The sequence below is a fragment of the Myodes glareolus genome, chromosome 6 (assembly GCF_982192425.1).
Source record: "Myodes glareolus chromosome 6, mMyoGla1.1, whole genome shotgun sequence".
Classification (NCBI taxonomy): domain Eukaryota; kingdom Metazoa; phylum Chordata; class Mammalia; order Rodentia; family Cricetidae; genus Myodes; species Myodes glareolus.
The window spans coordinates 113,283,528-113,310,843 of NC_142031.1; the positions used below are offsets into that span (position 1 = coordinate 113,283,528).

The 27,316-nt window shown below is 51.0% G+C and overlaps 3 protein-coding genes across 9 annotated transcripts in view; 1 reads left to right on the forward strand and 2 right to left on the reverse strand.

Moving 5' to 3' along the window:
• Positions 1-4: 4 nt before the first annotated feature.
• On the reverse strand, positions 5-4,252 carry Fastk (Fas activated serine/threonine kinase). 3 transcript variants are annotated; one of them, XM_048440263.3, is made up of 10 exons: positions 4,051-4,252; positions 2,889-3,299; positions 2,264-2,443; positions 1,991-2,130; positions 1,198-1,411; positions 940-1,099; positions 688-779; positions 480-615; positions 288-402; positions 5-213 (listed from the first exon to the last, which is right to left on the reverse strand). In XM_048440263.3, the coding sequence occupies exons 1-10, from the start codon at positions 4,130-4,132 to the stop codon at positions 106-108; spliced, it is 1,638 nt and encodes a 545-aa protein (XP_048296220.1). In that variant the 5' UTR covers positions 4,133-4,252; the 3' UTR covers positions 5-105. The 3 variants fall into 3 exon arrangements, with proteins under 3 accessions (XP_048296220.1, XP_048296221.1, XP_085547276.1); XM_048440264.2 differs by lacking the exon at positions 4,051-4,252 and adding an exon at positions 3,572-3,788; XM_085691150.1 differs by lacking the exon at positions 4,051-4,252 and adding an exon at positions 3,517-3,788.
• Positions 4,253-4,461: 209 nt separating this feature from the next.
• Tmub1 (transmembrane and ubiquitin like domain containing 1) lies at positions 4,462-7,005 on the reverse strand. 2 transcript variants are annotated; one of them, XM_048440265.3, is made up of 3 exons: positions 6,856-7,005; positions 5,561-5,979; positions 4,462-5,279 (listed from the first exon to the last, which is right to left on the reverse strand). In XM_048440265.3, the coding sequence occupies exons 2-3, from the start codon at positions 5,947-5,949 to the stop codon at positions 4,928-4,930; spliced, it is 741 nt and encodes a 246-aa protein (XP_048296222.1). In that variant the 5' UTR covers positions 5,950-5,979; positions 6,856-7,005; the 3' UTR covers positions 4,462-4,927. The 2 variants fall into 2 exon arrangements, with proteins under 2 accessions (XP_048296222.1, XP_048296223.1); XM_048440266.3 differs by lacking the exon at positions 6,856-7,005 and adding an exon at positions 6,324-6,678.
• Positions 7,006-12,045: 5,040 nt separating this feature from the next.
• The window catches only part of Agap3 (ArfGAP with GTPase domain, ankyrin repeat and PH domain 3), a 50,125-nt gene continuing 34,854 nt past the window's right edge, over positions 12,046-27,316 (forward strand). For 2 of the 4 annotated variants that reach the window (XM_085691144.2, XM_085691147.2), the window contains exon 1: positions 12,049-12,637. In XM_085691144.2, the coding sequence (XP_085547270.1) occupies positions 12,310-12,637 (328 nt within the window). In that variant the 5' untranslated portion in view covers positions 12,049-12,309. Of the gene's footprint in view, positions 12,638-27,316 lie in introns of all 4 variants that reach the window. The other 2 variants (XM_048440255.3, XM_085691148.2) reach the window with 2 other exon arrangements.

The window sequence follows — 27,316 nt, forward strand, 5'->3', positions numbered from 1 at the left end:
ACCATGGGGAAGGAAAGGGATTTTAATGAAAAAGCCAACAGGGAGCCAAAGTGCAAATTGCCCCCTCCCCAACAGGGTTCCATCCTGAGCCCTGTATGTGCTCCCTCACCCACCCTCAGGTCCCCAGCGGAGGCCTAAGGCCTGAAGTTTCTGCCTCAGGTAGCTCTTGAGCTGGGGCAGGCCTCTCTGAGACTCCAATTCTTCAAATGGCAGCTGCAGAGAAAAGACAGGTTACAGTGGCTTGGCTCTCAATACACATAGAGGTGGGGTGGGACAGGACTTCTCACCGGCAGAAGTTGGTAGCCCATAAGGCCCAGGTGCCGCTCCCTCAGAGCACGAGAGCCCAGAAGCACCCTGCCATCCCGGCAGAAATGCCAGCGTTCGCGCAGCATCAACACCACCCTGAAGAAGAGTGGACTTGGCTCAGGTTGCTGTTGGCCCAGTAGCCAAAGACTCCCCAACCATTTCATTTTCCTTACCTTTGGGTAGAGTGTCGTGTTGTGGGGTTACAGCCAGCCTGGTCCTGTTGGCAGAACCGTGGTGGGTAGGGCAGGAAGGGGTCTTGTGTCCTCACTGGCAGCACCGCACCAGAACTACCAACACAGAGCAAGAAGTCTGCAGGGCAGACGGGCCTTAGCCTTGCGCCAGCTTTAGACTGCTGGCCACCCATGTCCGTCCACACCTCACCTGTGCAGTAGCCTGGAGGCACAGTCAGGTCCTGGCGGTATTTTTCTTCCCCTAGCAGCTGGCGCAGCCCCTCAGCTACTATGTCCTTGTGACTGAGGAGAAAGGACAGTGGTAGAGGGAAGGCCCCTGTACCTGCTGAGCACTGCCACCCGGCAAAGGCCCTTTGCTGCCTCAAGGCTATTCTTCTGTTAGGAGACATGGGCTCTGGCTTTCCCACTCTGTGCTCCTGTGGCTGCCCCTCCTCTGGCCCACCTGTATTTGCAGCGGGCACGGTCAGTGATGAGGGGCTGTGGGAAGATGGGCACTCGCTGTCTTTGGGGAAGGCGTGGGCCTTGGTACCCTGGGAGTTCAAGCTCCACGGCCGTGTCGAGTAGAGAGAGGTAGCGTCGCACAATCAGAGAAGGAGGGGTGCCTGTGGGGAAGCAGGGACTGGGGGACACTGGGCCGCTGACACCTGGGCACACTCCTGCCCTGCAGCCCTTGGCCCCACCAACCATCCCGTCTGCATACCATTGATGTGGTTGATGAAACTGGGGGAGAAGACAATCTGCAGGGCTCTGAAAGGCAAGCACTGTAGCTGGCACAGTGACATCAAAATGTTGACTGTGGCCAAGGGTGCCACCCCTGCTTCCCGAGCCAGGATCCTCTCAAGACAGGGCATGAACTGCTGCTTCAGAGGCAGGTAGTTCAACCTCCCAAAGGGCAGGACCAGCTTCTGTACCACCTGCAGAAAAAGGCAGCAGCATCCAGCAGCAAACACTGCTTTGCTTTCTTTCAGGGTCTTCTTTGTCTCAGGCTAATTTGGAACTCCCTATGCAGATCAGGCTGGCCTCAAACTCAGGGATCCACCTTTCTCTGCCTCTGCCAGGATAAAGGCACATGCCAAGTTCCCTGGCATGTTTGATAGGCACCTCAGGGAGGCCTCGTTCTGTCAGTAATTTTCAAGGCAGAATGCCCTCTATACCAGCACACACTCCAAGTTCTGCAACACAAGCAGTATCTTCACAGAAGGGACTTAACTGGGGGCGGTGGAGTGTATGGCCTGTAGATCTATCTGTAGGAGTGGATCCTATGGAGCTAGGCTGCTGTGCAGGAGCTTTGGAAAGTTTCAGGGCTCCAGACATACTACTATACTGACTATGGGAACTGGACAACCAGTAAACAGAGACAGATGTCCTGGGCACAGAACACAGCCTGGGTAGAATGCTTGCTACAGAAACCAGACAAGCTGGATGGGGGCTGGGCCCGGCCAAGCAGCTGAGGATGACTCAGAGAAGCATGGGAGGGTGGTAGGCCAGCCCACCTTGCTGTTGAGCTGGGCTTCCTCAACTACCAGGAAGTGAGCAATGGCTTCCAGAAGCTGGGGTTCCCGCAACCGGTGCCGGGCCAGGTGCTGAGCCAGAAGCACCATTACATGGGGAGTCAGTTCTTCTGGCCTTGCCTCTGTGAAGAACAGCCTGTCATACTGTGCCTTCAAGGAAGGCTGCTGGGGGCTAGACTGTGCTCCAGCCCAGGCACTTTATCCCAGTGGCTCCATCTCATCCCTTGCCTCCCTTTTGCTTTTAACCCTCGGCACCTGCCAGGCTTCTGATCAGATGCTGACGAGGGTACCGCAGGAAATGGGGACAGCTCAGGGCCATTTCCAACCTTTGCCCACCATGGATGGCAGGCTGATGTGGGGAGGGTGGTTTTGGAAGGAGGCGGGACCTTCGCTCCTGCTCCAGGGCACTCAAGAGCGGTCCATCTGATGGAAAGCCTGGGAGGGAGAGGGACAAAGACGATCCTAGTAAGAAAGCTGCGGTGTGCTATCTTGCCAAGTGGAACGAATGAGTCCCCAACTTCCTCTTCTTCATTTCTTGAGTGGGAAGGTGTACTTATTTCAGTGGAGAGAGGTGGTCACGTGAGCATGATGTATCAACAGTGTGCGGGGAAAGCCTTAGACAAGTCACCTTGTGCCAAGTCTAAGAAAGTGCTGTGGCTTCCTAGAGCACTGTGTTAGAAGGAACCTAGTATCCAGCTGAGGCAGAATGTTGTTTGACTTGGACATCCACCATGAGGATCATCCACCAGAGGACTCGGCATGTGTGCTTGGGAAGGTGCCATTACTAGGTGGGAATCTGAGCGTTCTCAATAGCTTGAGTCCTCTGCTCTGTCTTCCGCTACTCTTCCCTAAACACCCACACCTTCCTCACCCTCCTCACCAAGTAAGACTGCAAGGTGTAGACACACATGGATGGTGTGCACGTCAAAGGAGGGGCAGTTTCGGATGATGAGCTGACTCAAGTCCTGCAGTGTGGCCTGCTCCACAGGGGAGGGCCTAGGCTGAGACACCAAGAGCTGTCCCAGACGACGAAGGGCCACTGGGTAATGATGAGCTCGAACTTTGGTGGGGTTCTGGCTCAGCCATCGCAGCAACTCCCCAGGGCTCCGTGCCTGTTCCAGAAGCCTTTGAAGGCCTTGCACAGGGCCTCCTCCAAAAGGCCGGTCCCCCGACTTGCTGGGCCCCAAACAACAGGGCTGTACTTGTGGGATGAGCAGCAGACCAGACAGCCGAGCAGGGGAATTCTGGGCAGAGAGCAGGATTCGAAGCATGGAGGTGGGTGATGGAGACCCTGAGGGGTGGCCCAGAAAACCGGGTGAGGTTTCCTCCTAGGGGAAATATACTATCTAGTCCTTACCTTACTCCCCACCCAAAGGGCCTCAAGTAAAACTAACCCAGAGGGACTGCTCTGGAACTCTTCCCCACCATGCCCCCTTTCCCCGTTCCTTTCAAAAGAAATGCTAATTCTTAAGTGTGCTCGGTGCAGCTCTATACACATTTTCACATACACAACTCCTTCGATGCTCCGTGCACGCTGATGAGGAGTCGCGGGGCTGGCATTACCTCATTTCACAGGTGGAGAAACAAGGCCCAGAGCGACGAAGAGGTTAAAGCCCGAGGTCATTCACAGGGTTAGTGGTCACACCCAGCCTGGAGCCCCGGTGGTCCCGGCGACGCGCCCGGCCGACCACCTCCCCTCTCGCTAGAGGCGGCGGCGACGGGGTGGGCGGAACGCGAGCTCTGCAGCCGGACGGTGCTGGGTCCCATGCTGGGCGCTCCCACTTACCAGCTGCGTGACCTTGGACAAATGTCTCCGCCTCTTGCCCTAAGTCTCCTCACCAGTGAAATGAGAACACAGCGCAAACTCGCAGGGCGCGCGCTGGGCCCCAGTGCGCCGTCTGCCAAGGCGCGGAGTCGGTGCTGTCCGCGGGAGAGGCCCCCGCACCCTGTCCCGGCCCCGGGAGGCCAGCAGCCTGTGGCCACTGCCGCTAACACCAGCTCCCGCCACCCTCCCGCGGCCCTCCCCGCAGACGCCACCCTACATGACTCCCCGGGCCCCGCGCAGGTCACTCTCTCAGTTGGTTTCGGGGCCCGTGAGTCGGGCTCCCCCCGTGGCCTCCTCATCAGCGGGCCACCGAGTCCGCCATCTTCCCAGCAGCCCCCGGATCGCCCCCAGACGCCAATTGCAGCTCAGTGCCAGGCAGCGGAGACGTGGCTCCCGGCAGGCGCTGCGAGCATGGGAGCCGCGGGACCCGCCCTCAGCTTCCGGGAAGTGCGCGCGCGGCTGCGGAGGCGGTGCCACAGAGCCTGGCCTGAAACCTGCAGGAATGATGCGGAAAGCGACTGTCCGCTGTCCTGCCCTGGGTAGCTTGTGCACATAGGACCTAGCGCAGGTTCCGTTCTCTCAGAACAAAGGCTCCCCACCCTCAAGCCCCGCACAGACACACTGGGAATGAAAACGTCACAGTTTCTTTAATCTGCACAAATTCCAGAAAACAGCTCCGCTCCTCTCAACTCCCCTTCACCAGTCTCCTAGTCCATCGGTCCCCAACTCAGCCACGGCAGCTCTTTGGAACTAGACGTACCTAGGTCCTCTGGCAGCACACTAAGATGGGCCCAGTGGGGTGGCCCAGCTTTGCGCCGGGCCAAGGCAGCGACAGCAAGTGCCTGATCCAGAAGAACCCACTGTCTGCGAAGGCTGAGGGCCAGCAGCCCCAGATGATGGCCCCGAGATATGAAGATCACAGGGAGAAGCCTCCGCTAAGCCCTGGAGTCCTCTGCGGCGCAAGGCTGGGCTCCAGGGGAGTGGGAAAAGGCAGGCAGCGGGTGAGGTGGGCCTGGGCAGACAGCAGCTCCCTTTGCGCCTTGGGGACTGAGGTCCAGAGGGGCTGGCAACGCTGCCAAAAGCCCGTGGAGGCACTACGGGCGATACATGGCAAAGGCCAGGAGACTGAGGAGCAGGGTGAAGCCGGCCAGGCCCAGGGTGGCTGTCAGGGGAAAGAAGGGCCGGTACTGGATCTGGCAGTACCAAAGCAGGAGCAGCAGCAGAAGCAGCAGGGGCAGCAGAAGACTGCCGATTTCCAGCCCGGAGGGGCCGGGCTCTGACCCTGGTGGGCAGGGGGGATGTGGGGGACCGACTCTCGTGGACACGTGGCAGTGAAGAACGCAGTTGGGGGGGAGGTGGAGGCTGCCCAGTGTCTGGGTGTCGTCTCCTAGCAGTTGGCCTTGGTAGATGAGTCGAACCTGCTGTTCCCGGCCCGGAAACTGGGTCCTGAGGAGAGAGGGACCTGGGTAAGAGAGCAGGCCTCAGGAAGTCCTGGTCCTTTGCTCTGAGGACCGATCCCAACCTTCACCCCTGCACTCTACAAACCACCCAGATTCTGGCCTCTGGGGGGCAGGTTTGAACAGGTTAACAGCTATAGAGTGTAAGTATCCCGAGGAGACAGTTTTCTCAAACAGAAAATAAGGGTGAGCTTCAAATATCTCTAGTGGCCCTTCTGTAGTCACTCACCCCATTTTTAGGATTTTGTTCTTACCCTCTTCCCAGCTTACCTTTTCAAGGAGCCGATGGTGTCCTGAGGCCAGGCCCTGGCCACCTGCTCAGAGTCATTGAGAAATTTCAACCGTAGCACTAGGGGTTCCTGCAGGGAGTCAGGAGGTGGTGCTGTTGCTGTGACCTCGGTGTCAGGTTCTGGATGTGCTGATGGACCTCTGTGTCTCAGGCTGGGGCTTTCAGCCCCTGGGGCCTCCTCTCTGATGCTGTCTGTGGCTGCCATGGCTTCGCTGGCCTGTGCTGGGGTTGCGGTCCCTGACGGCTGTGGCAGGGGGTCTGTATTCTCAGTGGTATGTGTTGAGACCCAGGCAAGGGCCAGCACCAGAAGGCATGCAAGCACCGAAAAAAGGACAGTCACCTCATCGCCTACGCCTTCGATCAAGGCCATGGCACCTGAGTTGCCAGAGGTGCTACCGAGCTAAAGAAGCACAGGGATTGATGAGAGGCTGCTTTCTGACCAGGAGTCATCCCGACTTCAACCAGCCCTTGAAACCACTGTACTACAACCCTCCCACTGTCCCAGTTATTCTGTCTTCTTACCTACCCCAGGATACAGACTGGTCCAGCATCCTGTAGTCCCAAATTTGCCTTCTTGTTTTGTCCCTTTCCATCCCCAGATTCCAATCTTAACTTTGCTGTCTGAGTTCTAGGACTTCATTTAGCTTCCCAATTCACCCAAACCCTATATCCAAGTAACGGCCATGCTCTTCTAAGCGACCCTTCCTAAATTTTGCCTCCATCAAACTTTACTCAAAAGCTTACCTATACTTTTGTCCACTTCATCCCAAAGTTCACTCCTTCACCTATTCCCAGCAAAGCTCATCTGATGCCCTGTCCCTTAAGTTTCTCCTCTCGGCAGAAGGGGCTCCTATAGCCCCTAACACTTCCCTTTACCATCTATCCAAAACCCACCCACAACACACAGAGCTTCCCAAAGCTTCCAGACAACGCTAAACGTCAAACTCCGCCCTTGGCCAATCTGGAGCTTAGGGAGCGCAGTTGCCTACCCAGCTCGGCCCCTTTTTGGGTCCACCCAAACCCCACCCCACATTAGCCCTATTCAGCGCCAGTGGGGGCAACCTTGCCAAACCCAGAGGTCTCCAGGCCCTTGATCCTTCCGGAGAACCTAGACTTAGCTCTCCCCACCCCCACTGCTCCATCACTCCTTCCATCTGCCCGCCTCCCTCCCCCCCACCCAGCAGCAGGAGGGCACCAGAGATCTCGGGGCGGGGCGTGCAAAGCCCAGCTGTGGCCTGGGGCGACAGGGTGGGCGCGGTCACACGCGGCGACTCACCGCCCAACTCCACCAGCTCCATCTCGGCCCCTCGGGCACTTCCGGGCCGGAGGCACCGAGGTCGCAGACACCTGAGGTCCCTCTCCTTCCCCGCGGCTGCGGCCCGGGAGCATTGTGGGAATTGTAGTCCGCCCTGATTAGTTCCCGCCCTCCACCCTAGGGACCCACGTCCCGGGCTGGACCAGCTGTTCCCAGTACCCGCAGATCGTTGATGGCCCGCCCGCGGGGACGACCCTAGGGGTTGTGCTTGTCCACAGAGATTTGGTCAGCAACGAGAACCTCCCGCTCCGCCACTAGCTGCCGGGGCATCTGTCACTCCCGACACCAACGTCAGCCTGCAGCACGTCAGAGCACCCGTGTTAGTGATGCAGTGATGAAGGCTTTAGGGAACTCAAGTGGCCACTACCCGGACCTCGCCTACTGTCACAGTGGACGTCAGAAAGCATCTTGGTTTTCTAAATTGACTCTGTGAGTCTGTATCCGAGAAGGCGTGGGTTGCCTGCCTCACTTGCTAGGGAGACTGCCTAACCCCGGCTGTTCCTTTTCTGGGCCTCTCCTTTGCTCCTGTATCTTGCCCCTACGGGATTGTAAAATTGCCATAGACTTTGTAATAGAGCACACATCCTAAGGCCTCTCGTAGGCTCATCAGCTACATAATCTATGGTGGGTTATTAAATCTCTGAACAAGAATAATTCTTTTAAGTCAGTTGTAAGGAAGAAATTTGATATTTTATTAAATAAGTATTTCTGCTATGTAAAATATATGTCACTGTATTTCAAATGCCTAGTATTAGTGCATTTGCTTCACTCAAACCTAAACTGAGAAACTACCTGAGTATGGTGGCATAGCCCTGTAAACCCAGCACTAGAAGTTTGAGGTAGGAAGATTTGAAACCACCTTTACCACCCACAAACACTCTGTCTCATCCCCCAAGGAAAAAAATGTTTCAGCATAGAGAATGTCAAGGTAGATCTGTGACAGCTAATCTCTGCAGATTCTTCCTTAATCCTCTGACCCCAAATAGCCACAGACATCTTGAATTGTGAATTTTATAGACCAGTTTTACTTGGGAGTCTGAACATGCATGTGTGTATATGTGTGATGCAAGCATGTGAATGTACACACATACAGGATTTATTTGTCTCTGCTCCCTATGCTAGGGTTACAAGCATTGGCAGCCATGCCTGGCTTTTGACATAAATGCTTCAGACTCAAATTGAGGTCCTCATGTTTGCAAAGTTCTAATTATTGAAAATAGATTAATGTATTATATTTGTATGGATGTTTACCTGAATACATTACTATGTGCATTGTGCATTACTGGTGCCTCTGGAAGTCAGAAGAGGACATTAGATCACCTAGTACTGGAGTTACAAGTTACAGGCAGGTACTAAAGTTATAGACAGTTTTTAGGAGCCATGTAAGTGCTGGGAACCGAACCAGGGTCCTCTGCTAGCGCTGCAAGCGTAGCAAGCTCAACAAGTACAGCAAGTGCTGCTCTTAATTTCTGAGTCATCTCTCCAACCCATACAGGCCAGTCTTTTTTTCTTTCTTCCTTTCTTCCTCCCTTCCTTCTTTTCTTTTTTTTTTCTTTTTTCTTTTTCTTTTTTCTTTCTTTCCTCTTTTTTTTTTTTTTTTGGTTTATTGATACAGTGTTTCTTTGTGTAGCCTGGTCTGTCCAAGAACTCACTTTGTAGACCAGGCTGGCCTCAAACTCAGAGAGATCATCTGCCTCTGCTTCATGAGTGCTTGGGATTAAAGGTGTGCACCACCACCACCTGGCCAGAGACACTAGTATTACTTAGAATTATAAAGCATAAGAACTATATGTTTTTGTGAGTAAAGCTATATTTTCTGTTTAATCACTTTATTTTTTCAGAGTAAGATCATAAAATTGACAAGACAATGCTAAAGCCATACAAACAGAATTTTTGTATTTCAAACAGACACCCACCGTTCTGTAGTTTGAGAGGTCCAAGTTTTCCTTAGTTTGCACTTGATCCTTTGGAAAGTAAGAGACGTGAAGGAAGGAGCAGAGATGTGTAGAAAGTCAAAGACAAGCAGTTTTATTTTGGGAAAAAGTCCAGGTTGATCTGAGAAGTGGGAATGAATGAAAGCAACAACAACAACAACAAAAAACGATACATGGGCTGGAAAGATGCTTAGCAGTTAAGCACAGTGGCATGTCTGCTCTTTCAAAGGGCCTAGGCTCATTTCTCAGTGCCCAGATGGCAACTCAAAACTATCTGTAATTTTAGTTTTAGTTTAGAGGAACCTGACCTCCACAGGCACGTAACGCACATACATACAAACAGACAACATCCATACACACAAGAAAAATAATATTCTTAAAGACAACGTGTGAGGCTGTGTGCATGTGGAGTTCAGCGGTAGAGCATTTGCCTAGCATGCTTAATAAGGTCTTGTAGTCCAACCTTAGGACCAGAAAAAAAAAGGGGGCGGGGCATGTATCAATACATGAGAGTTATTGACAACCTTGACAACCATTTTTTTTTTTAAGACACGATTTCTCTGTAGCTTTGGAGCCTGTTCTGGCACTCGCTCTGTAGACCAGGCTGGCCTCGAACTCACAGAGATCTGCCTGCCCCTGCCTCCTAAGTGCTGGGATTAAAGACATGTGCTACCACCACTTGGCCGACAACCATATTAAGATATTAAAAGTTTTAAGTTTTTGGGCTGGGTGGTGGTGGTACATGTCTTTAATTCCAGTACTCAGGAGGCAGGGGCAGGCGGATCTCTGTTAGTTCAATGCCAGTCTGGTCTACATAGTGAGTTCCAGGACAGTCAAGGATACAGAGAGAAACCCTGTCTTGAAAGAGAAAAAAAAGTTTTAAAGTTTTTATTGATGTTAGATCAAGAGCAGGCATGTGTCTCTGAAACCTCTTGGTGTCCAAGCCCAGGGGTACAAAGTTTTAAAAGGCAAAACCCACAAAGACTATAATTTACATCAAAATTAGATGAGGGTCATAGTAACCTTGAAACATCTATTGGCAGAGCATAGTAATTATTTCAAACATAACATGACAATTTTTTGTTTTGTTTTTGAGACAGCTTCTCTGTGTAGCCCTGGCTGCCCTGGAACTTGCTTTGTAGACTGAACTGGCCTCAAACTCATTTAGATTCCCCTGCTTCTATCTCCCTAGTGTTGGGACTAAAAGCATGCATGCACCACCACCACCGTTCGCGACTCACAACTTCTACTTATATTGCCTTTAGTTATTTTAGTTTACTTTAAACATTTTGGTTAATATAACTGGACCATGGTTGAGGCCAGGGACATCTCAAATGTGTGGCCAAGGCAGATATGGTTGTTGGGGAAATAGGACTGAGAAGTAGACGGGCAAACACAAACTAAATAAAGTAGAGACAGAATGGCGTTACCTTGCTCATTTCAATAGTGTTCAGAAGATACCTGGGTGAACCACTGTTCTTTGTTGTGCTTTGTTTTGTTGTTATTCTTTCTTCTTAAAAAATATTTTTTTTGAGATAGGGTTAACAGTCCTAGCTGTCCTGCAACTTGCTCTGTAGACCAAGCTGGCTTGAAGTCACAGAGATCCACTTGCCTCTGCCTCCCAAGTGCTGGGATTAAAGGCAAGCACACTACTGCCCAGAGTTGTTGTTGTTTCTTTAAGAGACAGCTCTTCTGTGTCTATGCAACATGTGCATACACATGAGCACCTGGTACCTGCAGAAGGTGTTTAATTCCCTGAAACTAGAGTTACAGATGGCTGTGAACCACCATATGGGTGCTGGGAATTGAACCCAGGTCCTCTGGAAGAGCAGTCAGTGCTCTTAACCACTGAGCCATCTCTCCAGCCTCATTGAAGTTTGAATTCTCTTTTTCCTTCTTTTTTTTTTTTTTTTTTTTTTTTTTTTTTAAGACAGGTTTCCCTGTGTAGCTTTGACTGTCCTGAACTTGATATGTAGACCACACTGGCTATGAACTCAGAGATCTGCCTGTCGCCGCCCCCCTCTCCTCACCATCTAGGATTAAAGGTGTGAACCATCACTGCCTGGCATTGCTTTTCTTTTTCAGACAGGTTTGGTGATTTTCTAGGCTCTACCTTCCTAGTACCAGGATTACAGGCATGTACTCATATTCAACTGATTTGGTATTTTGAGACAGTCAGTCTCATATAGCCCAGGCTGGCTTTGAATTCCCTAAATAGCCCAGGCTGTTCTTGAACTCCTGATCTTTTTACTCCACCTCCCCTGTGCTAGGATAACAGGTGTACGTCATGATACCTGTCATACTCTAGCAAATTATTCCACAGGGTCACTCCCTTGCACTTGCACAGGTCACCTCTTGGAGGTTTGGGGAATCTGCCTTGGGGATGTGGATTAATTAGCACCAAACCTTGAAGGACGCTCTCTAGCCCTAGTAGGGGACAAGATAGACAAGGGGGTAGGGCAAAATTATGAGACCCTGTGGGTTCTGGTGAATTTCAGTAACGTACCAATGAACTCTCTTCAGTTTGGCAGGGAGCGGGCTATCACTGGGAGATAAGAATTGGGACACTATTGTTTCTAAGCGTCATTTGCAGGGGCCCTCTGGTGAAACTCTCAGGGAGAACTGGAAATAGGAGCGGGGGAACCCGTCTCTGTCTCCCAGCCACAGCCAGCAGTGGAGACCCGGGCAGAGAGCCAGGGAAGAGAATCAAGGCGTGATCCCTAGGGCTGACCTCGAGGCCTGGGGACAGAGGTGCCAATGCTGCACCAAAAGAGGGTGGCGCCGTTGGGCCTGTGCGAGCTTCTCGGCCAATCAGCCCCATTTATCAGCACCCTCGGGCGCAGGGAATTGTTCGGAGTGGGCCAGGGATTCCACACCGGTCTAGAGCAGCACAGAGGTGAAAAGGCAGCTGGCCGGTCGTGGGGACAGCGCGGTCGTGTCCCCAGGCAGGGGGCCTCGAGGCGCCGAGGGGGCGGAGGAGAGGGGGAAACGGGCGAGCGGGCGGAAGGGCCTAGGCGGGTGGGTGGGGCCGCGCGTCGCGGCCAACGCGCGGCTCTTGGGGGTGGAGGCTGCGGAGCCTGAGAGCGAGAGAGGGGCGGGGGCGCGGGGCGACGCGCTGGAGGGGCGGGGGCGGTTGGGAGGGGGGCTCGGCTGCGTGTGCCGAAGCCGACGGGGGCGGCGGTGCGTGCGCATGACGCGGGGGGAGGGCCCGGGCCGCGCGCTCCCGGTCCCGTTGTTGTTGCCGCTGGAGGAGCTCCGAGGCGGCGGGATCTCAGCGCCGGTAAACGCCGGTCGACGGCCCCAGCGTGCGCGGCCGCGCCTTCTGGCCTCAGCTCCGGGCCTAATGCGCTAGCCCGGCGCCGCGCGCTTCACAGTTCGGGTCCCGCCAGCGCCGCGCGCCCGCGCGCCCGCTCGCCGCCGCCGCCACCGCGCCGCCCCGGGCCCTGGCTGGGCCCGTTTCGGGCCCCGCGGCTCCGGAGCCATGAACTTCCAGGCGGGCGGGGGCCAGAGTCCTCAACAGCAGCAGAGCCTGGCGGCGCCGGGGAGCGGCGGCGGCGGCGGCGGCGGAGCGGGGGGCGGCGGGCAGTTCGGCGGCTCGGGGCCGGGAGCCGGGGGTGGCGGCCCCTCGCAGCAGCTGGCCGGCGGGCCCCCCCAACAGTTCGCGCTCTCTAACTCGGCCGCTATCCGGGCGGAGATCCAGCGCTTCGAGTCGGTACACCCCAACATCTATGCCATCTACGATCTGATCGAGCGCATCGAGGATTTGGCGCTGCAGAACCAGATTCGAGAGCACGTCATCTCCATCGAGGGTGAGCGGAGCCGGGGGCTGCGGGAACTAGGGCGCGGTGGCCTTTGCAGCGCTGGCGGGGGTACTCCACGGCCCGGGCCCGGCCCCTCTCTGGCGCTCAGGGGTCTTGTGGAGCTGAGGTTCGCGGTTTGCTAATTGGCACTGCAGAACCCCAGCTGGTTCAGGTTTTTCCATGTCTTAGCCAGGAACACTTTTTGTGTGTGTGTGTTGGGGGGTTCCGTCTTGAGCTAGTGGACACGTTTTTTGCTCTTCGTGACCCAGGAGGTGAAGGTGGTGTCGCTCCAAGGACTGATGCACTATGAGTCGCCAAGGGCCTTGGGGCCACATCTGGCCAGGCAACGTCGGGCCGGGTGGGCGCCACGGAAGACCTTGGTGGGTTGTGAAGGTTGGGTTGTGAAGGTGGGGCCGCTGCTTGGGAATAATCTTAGCTGATGTCCTGGCTCTGCCTGGCAGTAGGGGTAGAGGATCAGAGCCTCGGGTTAGTGGATGGCAGCCTTCCTGGGCCGCTCCCGCAGGCTTCGGAAGGTGGCGCTCCCCGCGGCGCCCTCTCCCGACGCACACCCACCCCCACGCTTCTGCGGCCCGGCGGGCGCGGGCCTGGCCTGGCGCAGGGCTGGGGAGCTGTGGCCGCGTGGGAGGCGCTGAATGGTCCCTTTGCGCGCTGGCAGTGACCTCTAACCCCCAGGACATTCTTGCAAGCTTACCCTGGAGGTATATACGTGGGGCTACCGGATGCTGACTGACCTCCAGGGAGGTCGGACCTGGATATAGGGACTATAAACTCCAGACCATTCGCTGCTCCAAACAATGGTCCTTCCTGTGGGCACTTGGGTCATAAACTGGGGCTGCTGAAAGGCACATTAATTGGGGGCACACTGCTGGCAGGGAGCCCCACGACCTCTGGTGCGGTGGAGGCCGGCTGGCAGTAGCAACAGGCACCCCAGTGGCAGTGTTGACCTTCTAGCCAGCTTGGACAGATGGGCCTCGCCCTGGTCCATCTGCTTCCTTTTCCAACTCCGCTTGAAGGGGGACGCCCACCAGCAGGAGGTGGGTTCTGCCTTAGTGGCAATGCAGGGAGAGCCAAGGCCAGTTGCTGCTGACAAGGGGTTGAGAAGGGTAGCCCACTCTTTGGGCCCTATAGTTCAGATCCTGTTCCCATCTTCATCTTGTGTGAGGCTTTGGAGCCCTCTGTACTTGAACATCCCTGTTTTGCTTTTTTATTGTATCTGTAGCTGATGAGTCTTGAATCTTACGTGAGTAGACAACCCCCACCCCTTAGATCTGGACCCCTTTTGTTGTAACATCCCCTTCTGACTTCCTTTTGATCTTTTCCCAGCCTGCTTCTTCTCTCAAGGCAGAGTTCACTGTGAACTAATTAGGTGACAGAAAAAACTCATTACCGTGGATTTGAGTAAATGGCCTGATTCATTGCTGTGGTTGGAGACTGGGATGTGACATTTGTGTGTGCCCAGGGTCTTCAGAAGAGATTCAGTTTTTCTCTTAGATTCAGAGAGGGTGAGGCCAGAAGAAACTGTTTTCTGTGCTTTTCTGTCTTGGAGGAAGTATGAACTCCCAAGATGATTTCCCTTGCCTTTTTGGGAGAATGAAGCAACTTACTGGATAGCCACCAGTGTGTGTGTAGTGTGTGTGTAGTGTGTGTGTGTGTGTGTGTGTGTGTGTATGTATTAGCTGTCCCAGAGACTTTCCAGAGCAGGGAGAAGACAGGCTGAGTGGGCTCCACATCTAATTCCTGTTTATTAGTATTATTAGTGACCTAAGTCACTTTTACTCACATATCAGAGTGGGCATGTTCTGTGCAAGTCATGGTCCTGGGAAGTACTTGGTTTGGTTTTAAGCTCTGTCTTGAGTTCAGCGTGATGGGCAGCATTTCCACTCCTAGAGCCCTCCCCCAGACTAACTTCCCCGTTGTGGTTTGGAAGTACCCTACCACTCCATCTGCTTTGCCTGGAAGCTTTGTCACCATCATGAAATCCTGGGACCTTATGATCACTGTCACCAGACTGACGCAGCTGCTCCCCAAACACCAGGCCTCAGCTCTGTTGTCTCCTCCCTGTCCCTGCCACCCTGCTCTCTGGAGAAGAGTCCTAGCACCTTCTTCCACCTTCCCCTTCTGGGCCTCTCCTTGGAACCCTTTTTTCCCCCCACCCTGCTGGCTTTCACACTTCTATCGCCCCAGCTTTTCCAATGTAGGCAGGCTACAAAAAAAAAAAAAAAAAGCCCAAACCCAACCAACCAGACTCCTCCACTGTTCAGCCCTGTAATGCTTCCTGCGGTAGAATTCTCCATCTGCCTAACCATATTGATCTGTCCTATAAGGCAGTGTTCCCACCTTGCCCAGTGTAGAGAGATAGTAGCATCTTGGGTGTGCTCTTGTTCTTTCTGTTTAGGCTGAGCCCCCTAAGCCCAGCAGACCTAGACTATTACATAAACACAGAGTTGCTGGGAGCCTGTGCTTCAAGGGATTGAGCTTCCTTGTGCAAAGGGCTGTCATTTTACCTGGCTTCACTGATCTTTGGTGAAGGGCTTATTTGTCTTATCAGAAGGTGACAGCCGAAACTATTTAAAACATTAAAATTCCTTTCCTAGTCAAGAGAGAACACCTGCCCATCTCTAGGCCCCAGGGAATGAAAGAAGCACCCACCAGGAGCCAGCTTTGGGGCCTGGAAGATATTCTGCATGAAGGACCTCTGAGCCACCCAGCCTTGCCAGTGAGAAACTGAGACTCAGAGAAGGGAGAGACTAATGCTAACCCAACCCAGCCTGACAAGTGGCTTGTGATCAGCACACTCTCCCAGAGAAGAGTTCCCCTAACTTACAGGAGTGTCCTGGCTGTGTCCTAGAAGGAAGAGTGCAGGAACAGCGGGGCTTCAGTTGATGGCAGTGAGTGGGGGCAGGGAGACACTAGACCTAGCCATCCAGGAGCCCAGAGAAGGTACTGGGAGATGCGACTCCCATGGTTTAGGAAGACACCCTTGGGCAAGTGTGTGCCTGTGGGGAATGGGGCAGTGGGGCCTGCAGCCCAGCTCAGGTTTTGGTTTGGACTCTGGGCTGGAAGTGGACAGTACCTATCTGTGTATGCCATTTGGCCACTGTTGTGTCTGCGTGAAACCCCTTTGTTTTCCACTGGGAGAAGTTCCTTTGAGCATTCCTGTCCATCTCCTTGGATTGTTCTCAGCTCATTCGTGCAGTTCCCACTCTGCCTGCCTTCCTACCCAGACTGTGGCTTAAATGATATCCCAAAGGGCAGATCTCTGTGAGTCCAAGGCCAGCCTGGTCTACAAGAGCTAGTTCCAGGACAGGCTCCAAAGCTACAGAGAAAACCTGTCTTGAAAAACAAAACAAAAAACAAAAACAAAAAAACGATATCCCAAAGGAACTGGGAGGAAGAGATATGGGCTTCTTCCTGTTTGCATCAAGCCTCTGCTAGACAGAGAAGGGGCCAGGTATATTGGGAAAGCCCAGAGGAAGCAGGAAGAGGGCTCCAGCTATAATTCCCACATGACTCGCCTTGGGTGTTATGACTACATATTTCCTTTGTCCTGCGATTTCTTTTACCATATCCCTGCCATAAGGAAAGGACATGGAAGCTGGTTCCATTTAGAGACAGGAAGCTCCTGAGCTCCTAACTTTACTGATTTTTCTGGGTAGTCTCCACCTGGCCAGGATTCTCACCACAGGATCTGCTGCTGTCTTGCGCAATGCCCAAGCTAGGCTTTCCCCAGCGGTCCCATTTGCAGGTCAGGAATGGGCTGGAACCTACATCTGTCACTCTAATTCCTACAGTTAGCTATTTTAGTGGGGAAGGCCTATTGGGGGCACGGCTGTTTATGTAGAACTTTGCACACAAGGGTTCTAGAAATTCTGAAAAAGAGGATACCCCTGTGGGGTGCTGGTAGGCAGCAAAAAGCGTATTTGTTCCCAATCCATCTCTTTAACTCCTACTGGGTAGCCCAGTTGCATCTGGGACCTCAGAATACTGGAGAACAAAGGGGAGAAAGGAGAGGAGACGTGGTAACAGCTGCCCTGGGGATGGCTCTGCAGGCAGGAGTTGTCCGAGGGCATCAGCACGGTGTAGCTCTGAAGCTGGTTTTTTTTTTTTTTTTTTTTTTAAACTAGGGTAAAGTTGGGAGACCTGCTTCAGAGCTAGAAGGGACAAGTGGAGGCTCTGTTCTCAGACTCCATGACCTCAGGAAAACCCCCCACATTTCATTGGCTCCAGGGTCAGTATCTATTGTTCCTCCCTCATCAGCAGTTTTCGCCCCAAAATACCGCCTGCTGTCTTCCTTTCCTGCTCTCACTCCTCAAGTGTGAGCTGGGTGGGTGGGAGGCTTTCCCACCAGAGGGGAAAGGATTATGTTGGGGTGGTGTGAAAATAACATGTATGTCGTGGTATTCAGGGTATACAGCAAGTTGATCTCTGTGTCCATAGGGAACAGATGGGTGAAGTGGGCAGGACCCTGGAGAAGGAATTTTTTTTTTAATTGAAAAAAATCTTTTTTCATATAATGCATTTTGATCGTGGTTTACCCCTTCTTCCTCCCAGGTCCGCTCTACCTCTCAACCTGCTCAACTTTATGTTCCTTTCCACTTCTCTTTAAAAAGAAACACACACAACCCTACAAAAACAAACTAAAATATACAAGTAAAAGATCAATAAGACAAAAAAATTCTCAAACAAAACAGCATGAGGTGAAAAAAGTCTACAAAAATACCATTGATTTTGTTTTGTGTTGGCCAATCCTGGACATAGGGCCTGCCTTGAAGTGTGGCAGATACACTCCATTGGAAAAAGCTAATTTTTCCTTTTCCAGGGAATATGAATTGTAGATAGCTTCTTGGTTAGGTGTGGGAGCCTGTGTCCACTTCCTCCCCTCAGTCCTTGAACCTATGACGGTTCCGTGGATACTCACAGTCTGTGCGTTCATGTGTGTGTCAGTCCTGTTGTGTCGGAAAGACAGTTTCCCTGGCGTCGTCTCTGGCCTCTGGCTCGTCTCAGCTTCCTGTCGCTACTTGTGCATAGCTCCCTGAGGTTTGGAGAAAGTTGATGAAAACATCCCATTTAGAGCTGAGTGACCTAAAAAAAGCCTCTCACTTTCTGTACCTTGTCCAGTTGTGGCTGGGGAAGGAATTTTATTATTTATTTATTATATAAATTATATATAATATATAATTTATTATTTATTATTTATTTTCATCTTCCAAGATCGCAGGAAACATGGGAGTTGGTGCTTCCTTCTGTGTGACATAAGGTGGCCTGGGAGGGTTCAGTCAGGAATGTGGAGTGGCTTGTGTGAGGGTAGGCTCCTCACTGCGTGTGCGTTTGCCTGTGAGTCCTTGGCCAGCTGTTAGCATGTGTCATGTCCGCCCAGGTGCAGGGGAGCTCTGGCCTCGTCAGGCAGGTATCACAAGGGCCCATGGGGACTTGGGGAAACACATGCCTGCCTGTTGTTCGTTGCCTGAACATCAGCCTGTAGTGCCACATTCTCTGTCAGGGGAGTTGAGTTTAGTTTCTCCTGGTGATGTGCCCCACTGCTGCCCTCCATCTTACAGTGTGTGCCCAGGACAAGGAGCTGCTCACTTGTCCAGTGGATTCAGCTCTGGTGTGGAGGTGGGACAGGAAGGTGAGCGGGCAGATGGAGCAGGGGTGTTGCCTGCCAGCTTTCTGTGCTCCTTGGTCTTCAACTATGTCCTGAAAGCAAGACAAACTTTCTTGGTATTGCAGTTTCCTCTCGTTTCCCCAAAATGTCTTTTCCATTTTACACATGAAATGGCCTGGGACTTAGAATAGCCTCCCAAGAGGCCCCAAAACGAGCTACAGGGCCAGGGCTTTGGCCTGGTGTTGATGCTCCTCACTTGGGAAGACAAAGAAGGCTTGGTCAGGTGGGCACACGATGGCACATGGTGGCCCACATAGATGGCTCCAAGGGAAGTTTTTGAGATTCAAACAGCCCTGGAGTTTAGCTATTAGAAACCTGTGGGGTCGAGTTTGCTGTGATCCAGACTTCTTCTTCCCTGCTGTAACTTACTCTCTCTCTCAAGATTTATTTATTTTAATGTGCATTGGTGTTCTGCCTGCATGTATGTCTGTGCAAGGATGCCAGATCCCCTGGAACTGGAGTTACCCACAGTTGTGAGCTGCCATTTGGTGCTGGGAATTGAACCTGACTCCTGGAAGAGCGGTCAGTGTTCTTAACCGCTGAACCATCTCTCAAGCCCTCCTGGTAAAGTTTTTTTCTCGATTTCTAGACTCCCCAACTGAAGCATGACACTTGATGTTTTCACTTCCAGTCAGCTGAATGCATGGAGATAGCATAAATTAAGAGATGTCTACCCCGGAGACATTACAGGGGGAAGAAATATATATCTCAGTGTGGGCTAGAGAGATGCCTCAGCCATTAAGAGCACTGACTGCTCTTCCAGACGACTCAGGTTCGATTTCCAGAACCCACATGACAGCTCAAAACTCCAATTGCAGGGGACCCAACATCCATGGCAAAACACCAATGCATATAAAATAAAAATTAAAAAAAAATCTCAGCTAGGTAGTAGTACAGACCTTTAATCCCAGCACTGGGGAGGCAGAGCCAGGCAGATCTCTGTGAGTTCGAGGCCAGCTTGGTCTACAGAGCGAGTTTCAGGACACTCGGGGCTATACAGAAAAATCCAGTCTTGAAAAAGAATAACAACAACCCAAAGCCTCATTTGTGCCATCATAGTTGTGTATACCTTTGATTCCAGCACTTGGGAGGCAGAGGAAGTTGAATCCATATGAGTTTGAGGCCAGCCTGGTCTATGTAGGAAGTTTCAGCCAGCCAAAGCTTTACAGTGAGACCTTATCTCTAAGTAAATAAATAGAACCAGTCTCCTTTGAAGAACTGAAGAAATGGCTCTGTGGTTAAGGTCCCTTAGTGCTCTTTTAGATTCTGGGTTAAGTTCCCAACATCTTCATCACAGTACATAACCTTCTGTAACTATAGTTCCAAGGGCTTTGATACCCTTGTAGGCCTCAAGCACATATGTGGTACAGTGTGTACATGCACGCTGCTTTAGTTGGGTTTCGGTTCCTGTGATAAACTCCGAAAGCAATTTGGCGAGGAAAGGGTTTATTTCATCTTACAGCTTATGTCCCATCTGGAAGGGAAGTCAGCAGTTCCTCAAGGCAAACATCTGGAGAGAGGAATGCTGTTTATTGGCTTGTTCTCCAGGCTTCCATTCAGCTACCTTTCCTTTTTTCTTTTTTCTTTGTTGTTGCTTTTACTTTTGAGACAGGGTTTCTCTGTAGCCCTGGCTGCTCTGAAACTCACCCTGTAGACCAGGCTGGCCTTGAATTCGGAGATTTGCCTGCCTCTGCCTCCTGAGTGCTGGGATTAAAGGGATACACTACCCCACAGGTTTCAGCTATGTTTCTTAAATCTTCCAGGACCATCTGCCTGGGCTTGGCACCTTCTGCAGTGGGCTGTGCCCCCACATCAACTGATTGGTGAATCAAGGAAATGTTCCACATGCTTGCCCCAGACCAATCTGATGGGGCATTTTATCAATTGGGGTTCCTGGTCCTCAGATGACTTTAGGCTGTTCACAGAGAAACTATCCAGCACAGCTAAAATACTCACATACACAAAATTCTCTCTCTACTTTGGTTTTTTTTTTGAGACAGTGTTTCTCTATGTAGCCCTGGCTGTTCAGGAACTCACTATGTAGACCAAGCTGGCCTCAAACCTGCCTCTGCCTCCCAAGTGCTGGGATTAAAGGTGTGCACCACCACACCCAGCACTAAAAAAAAATCTTAGTTAATACATGCTTATGTGCTAAAATTAAGTATGTGTTTATTATACCCAACTGATACAGCATAGGAAGTTTAACTGCGACTGTCCTGCCTTCCTACCTAGACATTCTGTCAGGAGCACCTGCCCTGCTTCCTTAGGCTCCTTTCCAGACAAGGTCTCTCACTGAACCTGGCCTCAATGATTCAGCTAAACTGGCTGGCTTGGGAAGTCCCAGGGAATCTCCTGTCTATGCCTCTCTCCCCACTGCTGTGATGACAGGCACATGTCACCATGCCCAGCTTTTCTGTGTGGGTGGTAGGAACTGAATTCAGGTCCTTATACTTTGTTTCTTTGATTGAGACTCAGTGTAGTCCTAACTGGCCTGGAATTTGCTATGTGATTGAGAATGACCTTGAACTGCTGCTTCACTTGCTCTTTCCTTTCCAAGTGTTGGGATTACAGGTAGGCAACATCATGTTGGCTTTACACTTTTCAAGAAAGATTTATTAGCCAGGCAGTGGTATTGCACGCCTTTAATCCCAGCACTTGGGAAACAGAAACAGATGGAGCTCTGTGGGTTCGAGGACAGCCTGATCTACAAAGTGAGTTTTAGGACAGCCAGAACTACACAGAGAAACTCTGTCTTGAAAAACCAGAAAGAAAAAAGATTTATTTTATATGCATGAGTGTTTTGCCTGCTAGTATGAATATGCACAATGTGTGCATGCCTGGTACCAGTAGAATTGGAGTTATGGATAATTATGAGTTGTCATGTGGGTTCTGGGACCGGAACCACAGTACGCTGCAAGAGCTACAAGTGCTCAACCACTGAGCCACCTCTCCAGCCACTCTCACCCCACCCCATACTTGGCTTTTGCTTTGTTTTGTTTTATGGTAGATGCTGCAGTGGGAGAAGAGGAGCCAGAGGTTCAGCTTCTCGTAGTAAGAATCATTTGTTGATTGGCAGCCCCCTGTGCAGGGAGTGAGGATGCTAGGACCTTGTTCCTGCTCTGCCTCTGCCTGACTAGGACAGTGAAGGCAGTTTACTCCATGGCTCCGTGCCTATCTTTCCAGAGTCATATCTCAATTGTGTCCACCTAAGAACTGTGCGGTTATTTTAGAACCGTCTCATGTTTGGTTTTGGGCCAGGGGTCCTAGCTGCCAACTAGGGGACCGAGGAGGACCACAAGCTCAGTACAGAGCCCTCTCTTTTGAGGCTTCTGCGATGTCTCACCTTAGAGCCTACAAGGACTCATCAATGGATTAGAGTCTGTGGGTGGAAGGAGCATTTACACATTTGACATGTCTTAATCTTGGTGCACTTAGGACAACAGGATCATCCATGAACTGGGCTCGTGCCTGGTGCATAGCCAGCCCATGCTGATGGCAGTCGTTATTTCAGAAGGCTGTGCAGGATCCTATTTATGATAAGTGCACACTGTTTGTTACCTAGTTGTACATTTGTCTGATCGTTTCCTTTGGATGGTTTCCCAGATGAAGATGGTAAGATACAGAGTTCGCACATTTTTAGGACTTCTGCCACTGTTCTGACTCCCGGGGTGGGGATAGCCTTTTCCCTGCCTGCTTCCCTGGCAGATAAGGAAAAAATCAGAGGAAAAGTTGAAATGGCTTTCCCTGTTTCTACCTGTATTTCTTTGATTATAGCTTATTTGTTTTGCTATTTGATTGTTTTTATTAGGGAGAATTATTAAAGGTTTGTTGGGCTAGGGGTGGAATACTTGCTTATCAAACAGAGTCCTGGCTTCTATTCCTGACAGCACACACACACACACACACACACACACACACACACACACACCATTCCTCACTTGATTTAATTCTGCTACTTTGTGCAGGTTCCTTTAATTCGTTATTCCTGTATCTGTTCAAGCTTACTATTGAATTGTTTCTGTTTTCTGGGAGTCAAGTCAGACCTTCCACCCCATACCAAGTTTTCTTGTCAGCACTTTGGCCCACTGTGCTCTAAGCAGGACTGACAGAGCTGGTCCGTGATGGGGACCCTGTCCTTGACCATGGTGGTACCTGCTGCTTAGTTGGACAGTGCTACCTTTTCTTTGCCTCAGCTCCCCTCCTTGGGTACCACCTACCGCTCTAGCATGTGCTCCCAAACCCAGCTTGGAGGGGATCAAAGCCAGTCCTGAGACTAGGAGTCAAGATGGAGGGTGAGGGGAATGTAGGCCCTTCAGGTGCTCCTGACAGGCAGGGCCTCCGAGTCATAGCATTTGTGGGACAGTGAGTATCGCTTTTGTTTGGGGTATATTCTTTTAAGTTTTATTTATTTCATATGTATAAAGTGTTCTGCCAGCATGCCAGAAGAAGGCACCAACCAGATCGCATTATAGATGGTTGCTGGGAATTGAACTCAGGACCTCTGGAAGAACAGCCAGTGCTCTTAACCGCTGAGCCATCTCTCCAGCTCCTGGAGACTATTTTCTGTTAAGACACCCTAACTACCTTATTCTGTGGAGACTTAGTGGAGATTTGTCTACTTTCCATGATTCAAAGCCCTGCTTGCTTGATTTTTGGCTCAAGTTTCTTCTCAGCCTTCTAAATTGAAGGAAGTCATCTAAGTCTGTAAGGAACAGAGTTAAGAGGTGTGTTCTAGGACTGGAGAGGTGGCTCAGTGAATAAAAGCACTGTTGCACAAGCCTGAAGTACTTGAACTTGCTCCTCACAACCACAGTGGAAGTCAACTTCTTTTTGGGGGGACAGGGGTTTCAAGACAGGAATTCTCTGTAGCTTTGGAGCCTGTCCTGGAACTAGCTCTTGTCGACCAGGTTGGTCTTGAACTCACAAAGATCCGCCTGCCTCTGCCTCCTGAGTGCTGGGATTAAAGGCGTGTGCCACCACCACCTGGCTGGAAGCCAACTTCTTAAAGTTGCCCTCTGACCCCCACCCTCGAGCATACACCTACACACACATGTGCACACATGCACAAACACAATTAAACAAAAATAAAAATGACTCAACCAAGTTTGACAACTCAGGTTTAATCCCTGGTATCCACATAGTAGAACCAACTTTTGGGAATTGTCCTCTGGCCTCCATGTGTGTGCTGTGACCTGCTTGTGCACATGTGCATGCATGTACACAAAATAAATAAATAAATAAGTGCATGTAAAATAATGAACAAATAAATAGAACTGCATTCTGGATGATTCCTCCAGTCTCTCTGTGTGCCCTGTGCCTAGGATGATTCCTTCAGTCTGTCCTTTTGTCCTGTGCAAAAATAAATATGCGTTTTCTACAAATACCCATTTTTATGCAGTCATTTAATTTCTTTTTCTTTTTCAGTTTTACAGATTTGTCTTTACTCTGTGTGTGCGTGTGTAGGCCTAAATATATGTAAGTGGTGTGCATCAGTGTCAGTGTGCCAGTGTTCATAGAGGCCAGAAGAGGGCACTGAATTCCCTGAAATTACAGGTAGTTGTGAGCTGCCCCATGTGAATATCGAGAACTAAATGCAGGTCTGCAAGAGCAGCAAATGCTCTTGTAACCACTAAGCTGTCTCTCTAGCTCCTAACAAATATTTTTACTTACTTACTTTTTGTTAGTAGAACAGAACAGGGTCTCCTTATCTAACCCTAGCTGGCCTCAAACACACAGCCTCCCTGTCTCAACTTTGCAAAGGTTTGGGATCACAAGCAGGTGCTACCATTCCCCAGTTAATAAATATTTATTGAGCACCCACTAAAGTGATTGATGGCAAATATATCCACTTAAAAGCATTACAATATACCCAGAAGGGTTTATTTTGCATTTATTTATTTGTGTGTGCACACATGCAGAAATAAATAACGACTAGGGAATTCTTCCTGTCACATGAACCTGTGGATAGAATTCAGGCCATCCTGCTTAGTTACAAACACTTTATCTTGGCTGAGCCATCTTGCCAGTCATCCTGCCCCGTCGGCAGTGTTTAGCCCTGAATATCTTCTGAAAACCTAGAAGTATGACTTTTGTGTGCAATGGTTCTTGTTCATGCTTCACACAGTTCTGTGGAGAGAGAAAGAATGGGAGGGATGGTGACTCTGCCCTGCTCCTAGGGCGGTCTGGAAGGCCATGTGAGCTTTGCATCGTCAGCATCCTGGTCACTTGTAAAGATTTCCTGAGAGAGGGTGCATGAACTAAAGGCCTCACCCTATTCTGGTAGTTTAGGCAAGGACTCTTGTAAGATCTGTTTGTGGTTTGTCCTGACTTTATGGTAAGAAGTACCATGACTCTCATAGCAAGCTTGTGCATACATTCTTCTCTTGGAAACGGGAGGCAGGCACTAAGGAGCCCCTCCAACCCCTCCCTAAGGTTTGTTCCTTGTTTTGTCTCATCCGTTCCCCCTCCTACCTACTCCCAGCTTCAGTGAAAAAGTACGGAGTATTGCCGGGAGTGTCCCAGAGTGCTTCAGCAGTAACTGCATACCATAGCTGACCCAGCAGCCAGAAGTTGGATCCTGTTGTCCTCTGCCATGCGTGCCTCTCAGATGTGACACTGCAAGCCTCCACGAGTGATCATCTTGTTAAGAGTTAATTCTCAGGGCAGTGGTGGCCCACACCTTTAATCCCAGCACTTGAGAGCAGAGGCAGGAGGGTCTCTGTGAATTTGAGACCAGCCTGATCTGCAGAGAAAGTGTTCTAGGACAGCTAGGGCTACACAGAGAAACTCTGTTTCAAAAAAAATCAACAGAAAGAATCAGTTTTCTCTATCTTTGTCACTGTTAGGGGGAGATGCTGTCCTAAACCTGTTTAAGCCTCTTAAACATATTTGGACCCTCAACATATCTGGTTCAAATTCTAGAGAGCTTCCTTGCCGACCTAGCAGCCCAGAAGATTCTTGGTGTGTACTCTTCTTTGTGTAGGATTTGAACCTTTAGGACCTGTCAAGGACAGACAGGCCACTGCCCTTTTATGTGTGGGAATGTTCTCTCCTAGTGACCACACTTTTATCCGTGCACATTGGGTTAGACTGAACCTGTCTCTGTCCTACCCCACAAACCACCTTCAGCCTACACATCCAGCCCCTCAACTTTGTCTCCAGCCAGGTGCTGCCTTCCCTGCCCTGCCCGTCACGCTGCCCTGGAACTCACTCTGTAGACCAGGTTGGCTTTGAACTCATGAGATTCACCTGCTTCTGCCTCCCAAGTGACGGGATTAAAGGTGTGTGTCACTATGCCTGTTCATTCGTGTGGTTGGGTTTTTTGTTGTTGTTGTTGTTTTTTTTAACGAGTCCAGGAGTTGTGGTCCATCTTAGGCAGGACCAGATGGCTCTGAGGACAGCATGGGACCATTTCAAATATGAACATTGGCATCTTCCTTTCTCTGAGCTATGAGACCTCCTTCCCAGTGTCTTAGACCTGGTGGCAGGGATACATTCCGTGCGCTTTGTTGAGCAATAGACCTTGATGGTACTTGGGTAGGGTAAGGAGAAATACTGGACTCTTTCTCAGAGGAGGGCCTAGAATAGGCCAAATTCAGGAGTATGGGGACACCATCTTAGGGAGCTTGGCAGAGGATCACTTTCTGGATACTCTGACTACCCCATCCCTTTCTGCCTGGAAGCCAGGGTGGACTGGTACACCCAGGAGGAGGATACCATGGGGGGAAAACTGAGGACTGGCAGAGGTGTGATCTAAACATGGGGATAACAGTGTCACAGCCATTTCTTGGTCAACAATACAGTCTGTTTTTGAGGCCAGCTAGAATGCAAGCGCTGGGCCAGGCACCCAGGTGGAAGTAGGGTTAGGGTGTGTGTGTTGGTAAGTTAGCAGCAAAGAAATCTTGTGCTTTCAGAAAGCAAAGTCTCTTGTTTTAGCAGAATTCCGAGTGCACAAGATTCTGGCTGGAAATGGGTGCTGCCTAGGGGCGATGGAGCAGGAGTGGCTGAGCAAATGCTGGTGGGTGCAGCACTAGCCTGCTGCCTTGACGAGCACTGCCAGACAGTTTTACTGGAGTAGTGATTTTATTATGAAAATTGCTGCCGTAGTGTGTTTTCAAACCACGCAAACGTGCCACCCCTAATTCCAGCACGTTTTGTGTTTGTGCTGCAGATGTCACAAGATTGACAGCTCTTGCTGTGGGTGATGAGGAACTGCAGGAGTCTGAGCTGGGGGTGCAGGACCAGCTCTATCATCTCAGGTAGAAAAGCAATGAGAGAGGGACTTGACTTGGTCTGGCACTTTGGTGGCCCAGATACTACCCCACACACCTGTTATTCTCCTAACAGTGTTAAGTTTTGGACCATCCTTACAAGGTATTATTGATTCCATTTTTCAGGTGGGGAAAGTTGAGGTATGGAGAAAATGCCCTACAATACTTGATCATTATGGCAGAACATTTGAGGCAGTAGGGTAGTAGCAACCAGGTTTCTATGCCAAGAGCTCTTCTCCTGCCCTGTGTTAGGTTAGTAAGCTAGGTTGTAGGGGGATACTTCCACATCCTGGGAAGAAGCTGTATACAGCCCTTCTCCCGTGGCATTAGTGTACCTTGATGGTCCTTGCCTGTGTCTGTGGTTGTGCTGGGTGGTAGTGGAGAGACTGCCTCTTCCTTCCCCTGACAAATTCCGCTCTTGTCTGGCGGATGGCTGGTGATAGTGTTCACATTTCTAATCCATTACAAGCCTACCAGTAGAATTACATCTCTCCTCACACAGGGTGCGTGTACTGGATAAGCAACTAACATGCTCCCTTCTGCACAGAGCATCTGCTGAAAAACCCAAGAGAAATGCAGGACGAGAGAGACAAGATAGAGAGACTCATGTGGTCAGTCACCATGAAAAGATGCTCTCCTAGCATGCAGAGAAACATGTAGCCAGAAGCCAGGAGGCACTGCATGCCTTAAACACAGAGCAGAGCCTGTTTTGCTGGTATGTGCCCCCCCCTC